This window comes from Stigmatopora argus, chromosome 17, assembly GCF_051989625.1.
Source record: "Stigmatopora argus isolate UIUO_Sarg chromosome 17, RoL_Sarg_1.0, whole genome shotgun sequence".
Classification (NCBI taxonomy): domain Eukaryota; kingdom Metazoa; phylum Chordata; class Actinopteri; order Syngnathiformes; family Syngnathidae; genus Stigmatopora; species Stigmatopora argus.
In genome coordinates this window covers 7,213,893-7,227,696 of record NC_135403.1, presented here as the reverse complement: position 1 = coordinate 7,227,696, position 13,804 = coordinate 7,213,893, and the positions used below count along the sequence as shown (strand labels likewise).

At 37.2% G+C, this 13,804-nt stretch overlaps 1 protein-coding gene across 4 annotated transcripts in view; it reads left to right on the top strand.

The window, feature by feature from the left end:
* The window catches only part of LOC144091682 (netrin-G1-like), a 170,890-nt gene that overhangs the window by 152,145 nt on the left and 4,941 nt on the right, over positions 1–13,804 (top strand). For all 4 annotated transcript variants that reach the window (XM_077624218.1, XM_077624219.1, XM_077624220.1 and 1 more), the window contains 2 exons: positions 6,156–6,323; positions 10,443–10,577. In XM_077624218.1, coding sequence (XP_077480344.1) covers positions 6,156–6,323; positions 10,443–10,577 — 303 coding nt within the window. The remainder of the gene's footprint in view (positions 1–6,155; positions 6,324–10,442; positions 10,578–13,804) is intronic.

Here is a 13,804-nt window from a genome sequence, read left to right as displayed (position 1 = left end):
TTGCTAACTCGAAATCTGATTGGTTAAAGCAACAGTCTTATCGACGACGCTTGTTTAATGCAGCAGAGCCCACAGAACTGATTGTGAAGGCCTTGAGGCGGATTTCTGACCCTGGCAACAGATAATGGCTGAAATGTGATTGGTTAAATGCTTCAATATGAAAACACACATCTGGAAGCTGTGCAACCAGGGGGGAAAGCAATGAAAGGAAGCTAACAGACAATTTGGAATTATTTAATAAGTATTGATGGACAAAATATAATATATGATTCAGATATTTCTTAGGCCAGCAGAGAAGGCCCTGACGGCCCGCCACTGCATTATATAAGTATAATGAGATTTTAATATTTTTAAATATTTCTGTTCCCCAGTTTTCTTAAGATTGGCTAATTTTAGTTGTACTAATTGTACTTCTTTTTTTTATTTTAAAATGGTGATATTTTAGACTCACAAATACATAAATACACAAATGATTGTTCCGCTCAGATTTTGCATTCCCCTCTAATTAGAATGTGTTGCTCTCGATTTGTGTAGTTTACCTGATGGGAACAGGCTTACACAACACATTTTCCCTTACCAGAAATTAGATGTGAATACCATCTCAACTTGATTTGATTCCCGAGACCTTTCTGAAAGTATAAGGTCACTTAAGGTTATTTTAATATGAGCTGCAAAGACACCAAGCAAGAGTATTATCACCATCAAACTGTGCCCTCAAAAGAAAAGAGAGAAATGAGGTGTGTGCTCTCATGTTGTTGCTGTCAGGCAGGCTGTGTGATGTAAACAGTAAATAGTAAACTGCATTGAACACAAAGTCAAAGTCCATAAACAGTCTGCACCAATCTTTTATTGCAATTCGTTGAGAATATTACCAGCACTTGTTTGTTAACTACAATATGTCTGATTCAAATGTTTGAATCCACTCGCTGAATAAATGATAAATATGCCGCAATTATCTACTCAGTGATCTCAGCAAACATCTTTTGGTTTGTGGATATTTAATTAAATACTTGGCAGCATTCCAACAATCAAAAGAAAATTCTACTGCACAAAAAAATGAAATGCAGTCAGCAGAGCTACTAAATTTCATTTGAGTTGAACAAAATACACAACATCCAAGCTCAAAATAAATATAAATAAATAAAAATAAATAAAAAATAAATAAAAAATGTTTTTTAATATTTTTTGAAAATAAATAAATAAATAAATTACAAAAAATACAATAAAATAAAAACTAAAATAATAAATAAATAAAACATATAAATAAAATAATAAATAAAAATAATAAATAAATAAAAATCAAAAATATAAATACAATAAATTAATTAATTAAAAAAAAATATATAACACCTTTTAAATCATTGTAATAGTCGCTTAAGAGACTATAGTGGTGAAAAATATAGGTAGATACTGTATAAGAGCATTCATAAAAGCAATCATTTCAAAATAATAACATTAAAATGGATGCAAACGCACTTCAAAAATCCTGGTTGGAGAGCATTATTATCAAGAACGAACTTATAACATATCAGATTTTATCCATAAACTCTCATAGACATGATGTGTGAGCCCTTGTGTGTAAGCAGATGGTCCTCAGGTGGTTTTTAATCAGGCTTAAGAGAAAGTGGTCAACACGGGCGTCAGAAATGGACACGTGGCAGATGAGACGAACCAATTTTCCACTGCATGCCTTCTTTATCCCAGTCACTCCTCATTTTGAACCCCTCTGTGCTATGCATGGCCTGACTCAAGCTTAATATACTGTACTTATTTATGTGTGGTTCTGAGTGTATCCATGATGTCACAAACTAAAGCGTTTTTGCATCAAAATGCATGCACGAAGCCTATCAAAGCTTGGCTTGAAGTGTGCATGCTGGACACTTGCACTGTTCATGGTAGCAACCTTTAACAGTAGTGGCCCAAAACTGCTATACAATCAGATGCGTGGAAGAGGATGAGGCTACGTCGACACTACACATTTGTGTACTAAATGATTAAAGAGGATGAGAAATGTTCCGTTAAATACAGGAACACAATATTGCAGTGAAAGAAAAGGGGATTCACTTTATCTATTTATTTACTTTGTTATTTATCATGGTGGGTTATTGACTTTTCCTTTTAATATATATTTGAAGGTGATCAAATCTGCTGAAATGACATTACATTCAAGCAACATTAAGTGTTGAAAAATAACAACCGCCTGTATACTCGTAGCGTTTTATTATTATTGGTATGGCATTGATTGAAACCCTCTCACCGCCCTCCTGAGCACATCCAATCATCTCTGAATATAAATTAACTCGGCAATAGATTTTGGTAGCAAAACCTTTAAAATTAGATAAATAGAGGCAAGACCTTGAAATAGGATTTTGACCGCAAAGTGGGCTTTTTTTTACCCCCTGTAATCTATCATCAAAAAGTATTTTTTTGTAGTTTAAGCCACTAGAAGTGAAATCAAAATTGTGAATGTCGCCAAATGCAAAATCAATTTTAAATCATTTTTGGGTGGAGTTGGGATGAAAGCCTTTTGTCTCTCTCAATCAATAAATGTAAACGTTTTACAGTGTTCAGCCCTTTCAAGCTGATATATTAGTCAGCTGGGGAAAACAAGGATTAAATGCAGTGATGATATATATGTCATCATAAAACATGTTTTTTTTGTTTTTAGAAGAGCAGTCACACTCTCTGGTGACATTTTTTTATGTATATTATATTATTTAGCTTTGTGTTAACAGAAACATGCATGATATATGTAATCAAACAACTAAAATGTAGTCAAAAGATGGAAACGGCATGATGAGGGAATGTACAGAATATGTGTTGCTCGAGTCCTTGCAAGCACTTGGGAGTATTTCCCTGACATGGAAATACTGATGTATATGTAACACCAAAGTTATGCTTCCCACAGCAGTCCGTCATTCCCAATCCCAACACCTGCCATTATTTATTCATTGTTATTCCTCCACCAGAAATACACTGTAATTAGATATTGATCACATAGTCAATGTGATGAATTAAACAGAATGCCCCCTAACGTCTCGGGTTGCCATTAATAGTTAAGTCGCTTGCATAAAACCATGACTCAAATGTGAGATCTTAGAGTGGATGTTATGCTTTTTTTTGGTTTGTTTGTTAGTTTTATGTCATTAATTCTCAGTTCTTCAATCTTCCATGCCATCGCCATGAACATACGCAACACAACCCCCCGTGCAAGTCATTCTAATTACTCGTCCCCCCAGCGTCCTCTATCGGGATGTTTCGAGTTGCTCGTCCATGTCAAACCGTGCCGCATTACATCTGCTATTTCCCGATTTTACTGGTTTGACTCATGTCGGACCTGTTCGTGTCTCCAGTTGTGTGTGTTCACTACCGCATAGTTCCCCCCCCCCGTAGATCTGTTAAGTGCATCACCCAATGCACATGAATAACTGATGGTTTCTTTCAATTGCACGCAGTTCGGCCGAATGTCTCATCCCTAGGTGTCGCTAACCGAAAAGAAGGTAGGCATCTCAGATTATGCAATTATATTTCTGTTTTCCCACAGTTTTGTGTACTGTACCTAGCGTGGCTGTGTAGAAGTAGAAACTAAGAATTGTCCCAGCTACGGGCACTGGAATATAGGGGATGACCCTTTGAAAAGATGCTAACGAGTGTTGACTCCTAGTTGAAGATTTGTTTTTTCATCAGAAGCTCCATGTTGAAATGTGATTTGCGAGTGCACACCATCCCCTTGGAGTCACATTTTGTGCATTTCACTGCTTTTATTAGGAACATCCTTGAATCCTTTGCGCCATTGGAGCTCTTTGCGAAGAAAAGAAAAAACGGTTTCTCAGTGGTTTTGTGCATATTGATGTAAGGCTCATTTGAGCTTTAATCCATCATGCAGATGTGATGTGCAGCCAGCCCACAAACGAGTGCACAACTCTCTTTCTCATGGCTTCAATCAAGCATATGTGTCAAGCAAGGGCTTATAAGGCCCAGCGCAATATGGACGATCGGAGTTTCTTTACCGACTGTTTGTTCTGTGACTAAAGTACAATTGAGAGATGGGTGGGTTTGCTGCGAGTCTGTTTCCTTAGCCACGCTCCTGCGAACATATTTAGAGTGGAACATTCTTGGCTGGCCTCCAGTTAGGTGGAGGAGTTTTGTCTGAGGCTAGGTTATGTCTGAGGGTGTGAACACACGGGCTTTTGAATCATACAAAACACTTGTTTATTAAATGAAGCATAAAATAATAATACTTGAATCCGTCTGCATCCCGGGCGTTTGTAACAGATGCTTCTACATGCAGCCAACTTCACTTGGCAAATCCAATCCTCGTTTTCTAGTGCCATCATTCATGTTTTACAGCTTGTTTTTATTTTCATTTTTCAAGCGCGACGCTCCATACTCTTAATTCTCTGACATGACATGTTTATGTTTGATTGCATTGTCCTATAGTTTTCTTTATGTTTGCTTTGTTCAGTTCTACAATTTCCACAAGTTGCAAATGGCAAGCGAGTCAGGAATTGGCCCTGAATGAAAATCTGATTTCTTACTTCATGAACTAACTTTTGTCTTAACGTTAATGTCCAAAGACAATAAATACAGATACTTGAAGCAATATACCTAAATCGTGTATTCTACATGGGTGACTCGCAGACCACTACTTCATTTCTAAGCTCTTTCAGGTAGTTAGTACGTGGACAGGGAAAATTGACCTTAATTCTCATTCTTAATAACCACAATCCCTTGTGCAAAAAGCCCCAATCTCAGGCCTTCCCTCTCTGGGTTTTACTTCCATGTGCCTGACAGTGTTGAGGCTTAACAGTTCACATCTGTCTCAACTGTGACACGTGGTGTCAGTGGTCATTCAGCCTGTCAGTCTTATTCCTATGAGCCGAGCAGAACGGAGGCTCCAAACCTACCCATCCTAGGCCCTTCAGGGCAGGGTTGAGACGGAGTATAAATGACTGCAGCATGAGCTTCCACAGTCTGAGTACCAGTTCTTTGCTACTAATTTAACATGAAAATGCAGCACATAGAAGCCGATGAACCCTAACTTATCGTTCTTCCTTTATGGCCTAAAGCAGAGGTCTCCAAACCGGTCCTGGAGGGCCGCTGTGGGTGCAGGTTTTTGTTCCAACTGATCCAACACAGACAGTTTAACCAATGAGGTTTCTGCTGAAAAAAAGAAGCACCTGACTGCAATCCACTGATTGCACTTCTAGGATATCAGATTGGTGGAAAGGTTTCCTCTTACCGTTTGGAACGAAAACCTGCACCCACTGCGGCCCTTTCTGGAATAGTTTGGGGACCACTGGCCTAAAGTGTTTAATGAACATTACAGACTTACACACTTGGCACTTCTGTGTTTTTTTTCTCCTGATTTCATTCTTGGGGAATTTTGTCTGTTCTTATGTCGGTAAATTTAAGTTCCTACTTTGTGACAGCAAAACCCAAATAAGGCAAACGATTTCAGGGCGAGGTTGGTAGTGATGATCTTAGCTTCATTATACCAAGCAGTTAAGATTATTCTGTTCACGACACTCTTGTTTAGAACAAGCAAACCCCAGTCAAGCCTTGCATTTTATGAAGGTCGGATCGTGGGTGCAGTGGCAGCTCTAAGGAATGCAGTAGAGGGCCGTTTAATTAACGTTTATTGAAGGTGAATGTCTGTCTTATTTGACAAGGCAAAACAGTTTCATCTCATCCTCTTCCCTGGCACTTAAAATCAAAACAACAATGAAACCGCAATTAAACAGACATTGTCTTCAGTCCACGGTTCCGTTCCCCAGGTTAAAATGCCTCCATGGCTTGACCCGCCCTTCGCCGTGTGATGATCTTGATGTGATCGTATCTCTGTGCTCTCATCGCCGTCCCTCGCCTCGCTTGGTCCAGCCTTGTGATGTCTTGTGATTATACTAACGCTGTGCTTTTCTAATGTCGTTTCTCAGCCGTGGCTGTGCTCATGCTGGACTAAACATGCTCCGCCCCCCATTAATTTCCAAACATTTCCTCCCTCAAACTGCAGTCTCCATTATTAATCTGGCATGCCATGGCACCAAATTTGTGCTAAGCCGACCGCCGTAGCGCTTGAAACTGCAGGCAAAATTCCAACACTCTCCACCACGTTTCTGTCTCCCCTCTTTGCACATATTTTCCCTCTTTGCAAGACTGCGAATGCTTCGGCCACTCCAACCGTTGCAGCTACATCGAGCTGCTAAACACGGTCATTTGCGTGAGCTGTAAGCACAACACTAGGGGGCAGCACTGCCAGCTATGCAAGCTGGGCTTCTATCGCAATGCTTCCGCAGAACTGGATGATGAAAATGTTTGCATAGGTTAGTCCTCTGCTTCTTTCACCGCCTCGATGCGCTTCTACAAACTGTCCTCACTGTTTCTGACCTGTCAACATTCACCTTTCTTTTATTACCTATCCTTCTGTTCTTCTCATCTTCCTATTCTGCCAAATCACCATGTTCTTTAGCATCAGTCTTTCAATTATTCGGGTAGAAGGGAATTAAGAAAACACGAACAACTGAAAATTACTCATTTCTAAAAGACTGCAAACAGTTCTTATTTCATCATTTATTGTGCTTGTGTCAATAATTAGTATATTTTGATTGCAGGGTGATAGGTTTTTTAATAGGTATACTTTAATATAATATAAAACAATACAAGGAAGGCATCGGGCACATCTCCGGTGTTAACTTGCATGTGAGAATCAGTCCTGGCTCGTCCTCGTCACTGGAATATTCTAAAGGACCGAATTCATCTCCTGCCAATTTAAGACATTGAATCAAAACAATTACAAGGTTATCTATTCAATCCAATTGCATAAGCGAATAACACAATTAAGGTAAACAAAAACAACTGCCACAACAATTGCATATCAGGTCAGAAACCAAAAACAACTGCGTAAGAATTTGCACAAGTAAGCATAATAATTTTCACACAAGGTGAACCGAGCGACAGTATTTTGATACAATATGCGAGTATTTTCGAAAGATGATTCGATTATCGCCATCTGCCGGAATCCAAGTCAAAGCAATTTAAGAGTCCTTCACAGATCTTCATTGCAAACTCAGATCAACAGTCCTCGGCCCGGAACTTGGTGATCTTGTCATGTCAATAGTCCTAAAAACAATTAAATATCCTCGGAGCCAGCTGTGGGGGGAGTGTCCTTGTTATACTAAGTTTTCGTCTGCTTATAATGATTTAATCTATCACATATACATATAATGACTAATATGCACATATATAATAATATCCCAGAATAAACCTGTACATTTTCACTCTATTTAAATTGGCACTTTTAAGTTTTTATCCACGTCTGGAAAATGAACGACAATTTTGCTACTTTAAATTAAAAAAAAAAATCCAAATGATGATGATTTAGAAGTGCAGTACATTTTAAAACTGTATTTGAATTTAATGGATAAACTAATTTGCAGTGGTAATGTACTAGCAGACTTTAATGTGTGCAAACGCATTTGGATCTGGTAAATTTTTACTCCATATTCCCTGTAAATCACTACACACAAACACACACACACACACACACACACACACAGACGCATGCACACACACACACACACGCATAGTATTCCAAAACTTTACCACTCTTCTGGTCAAGGCATTATATCATTAATTTGGACGTATATATTCAAGTTGTTGTCGTTGAAAAGTTCCTCACTTTCCTTCATTTCTACCACAAACATAGATTTAATACCATTAATTTATGTCATATGTAAATACATACTTAAATAATATCAAATTGACAAAGTGAACCAGCTCAGCTTGCTTTTACTGCACTTAAATATTTCTATCAATACAAATGTCATAATAATAGTTTGACCTTATAGTTTCTCCCAATAAGGACATTTAGCTTTTTTTATTATAATTGTAGTTGTAAACCATTGTATAGTGTGTATATGACCTTTTAACAAGCTCCCTGAATTAATTCAGGTGCTTTTCTTTTGTAAAAGCTGTGAACACATTTAGTATAATCTCCCATGGAAAGAAAATTATTACATCGCACCATCTTTCAACATCCACAGCGCCAGGTGCATTAGTGTGCCCTAAGAGGAGGGGGGGGAGTGAGAGGAGGGATGATGGGGGGGGGGGGTGACAGGTTTACCGCAGTTACGAGGAAACAAAAGAAGTCATGGCGCCAGTCAGATGTGCCGTATGAATTGATGTCAAATACGTGAAAAGGCCTCAGGAACAACAGCTGAAACCCTTCACAAGGCATTAAGAGCCAGGGACAATTTACCATGTGCCGAACTGGCAGATAACCTAGCTCTGTACGCTGAGACCCACACCTTGATTTGTCACTTAAAGTCACCAGTTTCCTCTCGTCGAGTTCCTGTCGTGTATGTTAAAGTTGATGGGTGGTCAAATATTCAGTAGATGTCACTTTCACAGTAGAGGGTTGCAAACATATTGCATAGAAGGAAGGTCAACATTGTCCAGTGCCAAAGATAAGGCGCAATTAAATTTCAAGCTATAAAATGTGGCTTGTTTTTTAATATTACAACCCTGAAAGCTGATCTATTTTTTATAATGCCAACTAAAAAAAGACGAATTGATTTGATATTTTGGAAATGTGTTTCCAGGAATGCCAATTTCAACATGATGTTCTTCTACTCATTCCACCCAATTTTCATTATTTAATTTCATCTTGTTCTTATAATTGTAATTTCCACTCTCATTTTTTCCATTTCTATATTCCCATGCCTATTTTGAAAAAAAAGTCATTTTACTAATGCATGTGCAATACAGCCCAATTTGTCCATTTGAAATTGAAGCTAGTGATTAAGTGTTATACATTTGTTCACTGCATGCAGCAGATTAAAAAGAAAAAAAATGCCTTAATGAAGACAGAATTCATAATAATTGAAAACAGTAATAATTTTAGAAGGAAATGTATGATGTCATATTTTATATTGGATTGGATAATTCATCCCATTTTCGGGAAATTATATATTATATATATATTATATTATATATGTACCCTACACATTAGTCTCATTGGTGACTTGTGTTTTACAAATCCAATAACTTATAGTATGTAGATAATTTAAATATAATACTAATTGCTAATTCACATTTAAATATTAGTTAAATAATGATTCCTATTTTATTTCATTCTAATGATTACATGCAACTATATAGGCTACAGATGCCTACATTTGATTTATTAACTTAATAAAATATATAACATTTGTTGTATTTTATATATGATACATATACTTTCTCACTTCCTATTTTATTTCATTCTAATGTTAACATGCAACTATGTAGGCTACAAATGCCTACATTTGTTTTATTAACTTAATGAAATATATAGCATTTGTTGTATTTTATATATGATACATATACTTTCTCACTTCCTATTTTATTTCATTCTAACGTTAACATGCAACTATGTAAGCTACAAATGCCTACATTTGATTTATTAACTCAATGAAATATATAACATTTGCTGTATTTTATATATGTTACATATAATTTCTCACTTCCTATTTTATTTCATTCTAATGTTAACATGCAACTATGTAGGCTACAAATGCCTACATTTGATTTATTAACTTAATGAAATATATAACATTTGTTGTATGTTATATATCAGGGGTCGGGAACTTTTTTGACGAAGAGAGCCACAAACAATTCATCTTTTCAAATGTTATTCCTTGTGAGCCATACTACGAATTTAAAAGTCAAAATACATAAATGTAAACGAGTGCCTTTTCAATTTTTTTTTTGTAATTTCACCACTTTTAAAGTGGAAAAAACGGAATATTTTTTAAAAGATTCTTATGCTGTTGCTAATCAATGAGAGGGTGCATTCCAGAAGAGTCTACTGCCAAAAAAAAGAAGATTAAAGCAAAAAAAAGAAGATTAAAGCAAAAAAATGAAGATTAAAGCAAAAAAATGAAGATTAAAGCAAAAAAATGAAGATTAAAGCAAAAAAATGAAGATTAAAGCAGTTCTAAATGTAATATCTCAGTTCTGTCAACAGCGATTTCCATATTTTAGCTCACAGGTTAGCAAAGAGCCAGATGCACCCATCAAAAGAGCCACATGTGGCTCCCGAGCCATAGGTTCCTTACCCCTGTTATATATGATACATATACTTTCATAAATTCATGTCTCTTTAAAATTTCATTGTCTTAAATGTCGCCCCCCCTAAAAAAAAATCTATAAAAATGATTCATAAATGAAATTGCATCACCCGAAATCAACTTCCCAATGTTTTCATTGTTTGTTACTGTTGAAATGGCAGCATTTGATTCCAGATGACGGGATCAATACAAGCTCTCGTTAGTTGAATGTCGTTGAACGTTAATTGAGTTCAACGACTGTTGGGCCACGCTGCGCACGCCGTCAAGGTGTGCTGGGATGTCAGAGCATGTGCACCTTGTCTCCAGCTTGTGTGTTTTTTTTTGTTTTTTCAGAGTGTAATTGTAATCCCTTTGGCTCAGTCAGTGATCGCTGTAATGGCACAGGATTTTGTATATGTAAGGAGGGCACTACAGGGCCTAAGTGTCGCAAGTGTCTGCCCGGATATATTTGGGAGGATGGCTGCAAATGTAAGTAAATGTATCTCTCTCTCTTTTCTCTCCTCTGTCTGACTCTTTGGCTTTGCTGAGAAAAAAATGTGCATCGATCATATGGACAGCTGAAATCAAAGTGAACATGGTCATTTGCAATGTTAGCATGCCCTTTGTTTTGCTCAAAACGGTGGTTGTGCGAAAGCAATAGACTGCATGCCGCTCACTAAAGTGGTTATTCAGCTGTCCGACACACCAGCAACACGAAAGCTGAGTCAATATTGACAGCTTGACAGGCTGCCTGGAATCTGTTTGAGTATCCGTCACCTTTTTGTTGTCAGTCCCCAACACCGTAGAATGTCATTCAGATCTCACATGAAGGAGAATGCAGGTTGTTTCGTTTTTCAGTTTAAATAACTCATCGTTTCAATGGAATTACAATGCTAGCAAATGCTTACCCATATGAGTATATGCAATAATATGCAGTAATACCTCGAGATTCGAGATTAATGCGTTCCGAGACTTAGCTCATATGTCGATTTTCTCGCAACTCAAACGAACGTTTCCCATAGAAATGAACTAAAAACCAATTAATTCGTTCCAACCCTCTGAAAAAACACCCAAAACAGGATATTGGATTGGAAAAACATTTTTATTTGTTCTAATTTGCCATCTATTAACAAAGTAACAAATAACTACATGTTTAATAGTGCTAAAATGTGTTTAATAGTTCTAAAATTAGACGGATTTCGTGGAAGGGAGCGTGACAGGGAGGGGGGGGGGACTTTTTGCTCGGCAACACGCTTGTAACATAACATAAACAAATGTAAATGAACTTAGATTACGATGCAGACACTCAAACATAAATTTAATCTAACCTAACACTAAACATAAATCCAATTCTGTTAGACTTTTTGATACCTTTCTTCTCCCAGGTTGGCTCTATTTGCCCCGCCTCCACACAGACTTTCAGTCAATATCGAGGGTTGTTTGCTTTTGTATTCCCTTCAAAATATTCCCAAAATTATGCACACAAATGTCCTCACAATAGGATAACGCACAACCACTTGCCAACGAGTAGTATTTACACCATTTGCACTGACTAACAAACACTGAAAAAATGCAACGCTCCGCCCAGTGCTCGCAGAGACATTACAAAGAGGGAGTTGCGGGGAGAGTGGCCATGATGTTCTTATGAGCAGCCTCTCGCGTCCACTGTCTGCCCGTATATCAAAATTTGTCTCGTATCTCCAGATAAATATCTGCTCAAAATGTTACCCGTATCTCAAATTGCTCGTATGTAGGGGCACTCGTATGTCGAGGTACCACTGTACACTTAAGTCACTAAATTGGTAGCTGAGATGTACGACTTTGAAAAAGTTTCCCTTTTTTGCCCTTCCATTTTACATCCTAAACTTCCAAAGAACTTGCGTGCATGGTCAAGTCTCCATTTGTATGCAGACAGAGAAATGCAATTAAATCAGAAATCTCTCACCAAACACACTTTAGTTCCTGGCAGACACGCCTACTTCATCAACCGCCTCTCTAAATATTGTCCCTCATCAAAAGTAAATGCGCCAGATCTTATCATTTACTACCTGTGCCTTTTTTTTGTGTACAGTCAGATTTGATGGGATTGATTGGAGATGAAGTCAAAAAATGGGTCGAAAACAAAGCCTCTCCGCAAAACCCAATAATTGTCAAAACTCGCCATTTAATATTAGTCATCACAGTTAGATGATCTCATTAACATGCGTATTATATGCAAAACCAAATTAGCGATGCCATTTTAGCCTTGGGAAACATTGACCAAAAAATATCTCATAAACTGTGTAAGTACAAAACAGATTAATAAATATTGCTCCTCTTTAATATTTATTTTGCTTTTCATCTGGAAATATATTGCACAGATGCATCAGTGTCACAAGACAAGAAAACATTATTTTATGTACCGGATTTTCCGGATTATAAATCGCAGTATTTTTCATAGTTTGGCATGGAGCGATTTATGTTTGGAATTAGATTTTTATCCCATTTTACATGTTATTTTCACAATAGACGGCAATAGCTTGCTCTAGGCCTCTGTTTATAATTGACCTTTTACAAAAGCTACTTAGTTATGGTTTCGAACCAGACCAGCTGGGCGATGCCAGATGTATACTGGAGGGTTTTGAGTGATTTATTTTGTTTTCTATTTAATAACAGTGCAACATCCTCCAGATGGACCATTATTCACCCTGCTGTTCTCGTATTTATTCTTATTTTATTTTGCCTTTCAATATGATTTAAATATTTTAACACATTTCCCCCAAAATTGCAACTATTATATGTCTTTTCCTTATTTATGTCTGGTGCGAGTTATATTCTGAAGCGACTTATAATGGGGAAAATACAGTAGTTTTGCATTCTTACTAAAATTCATACACTATAGCACGTATAGTATCTTGGCTTTGTTTTTCTCTGTAAATACTTTCAGTTTCAGTCTCAAAAAAATATGGAAAATGGTCCGTATTCATTGAATTTGATCTCATCAGGTCAGTTTTTCTTATGTTGCTCAGCAGGAATGAGAGCTGCTGTGAATATTCTCGGAAGGGAGCGACTTTTACTCGGCGCAACAGGGACAAGATAAAAGGTCAAACTCTAATTAGAGGCATCTCTCCTGTGTCCTGATCGTATCTCTGCGATATTCCAGTAAACTCCCTCTTTTAATGAATTCACTTCTGTGCCTTTCCTTTTCTTCCTCACAGTTTTTAGGTGGCACCAAAGACTATTTCTTACATCTTTACCTATTTTAGGAATACGAAAGACCTCACATGACAGAATAAAACATGCTAATGCGTGCATATAGATGGCGCTGCGGGACATCGAATGTGACTGGGGACAAGAGAAGATCAAGGGATAATATTGAAAGTAGGAATAGATGAAGTAGGGTAGCTAAAGAGATTACATTTGTAAAGATGTGCCATCATTTATTTTCAATGTAAACGATGGAGAAGACACGATATGCTATCAAAACATTCAACAAAAGCAATTGCTCAAAGCTAAAGATTTAACTTTAAGGCTTGTTTACTTTGTAAACAAGTTCAAATGAACCTTGAGCTCCGGCCTTCCTTTGTCTTTCCAGAACAATCATGATAAGTAGACCCAAAGGCATGCGTAGCATCTTATCATCACCAAAAAGAAACAATAAGTCTACAATAATTAATCAGCCCTTACAATTATTTTTAATTGAGCTCATTGAATCGATGTGTATACGTCTCGAGTTC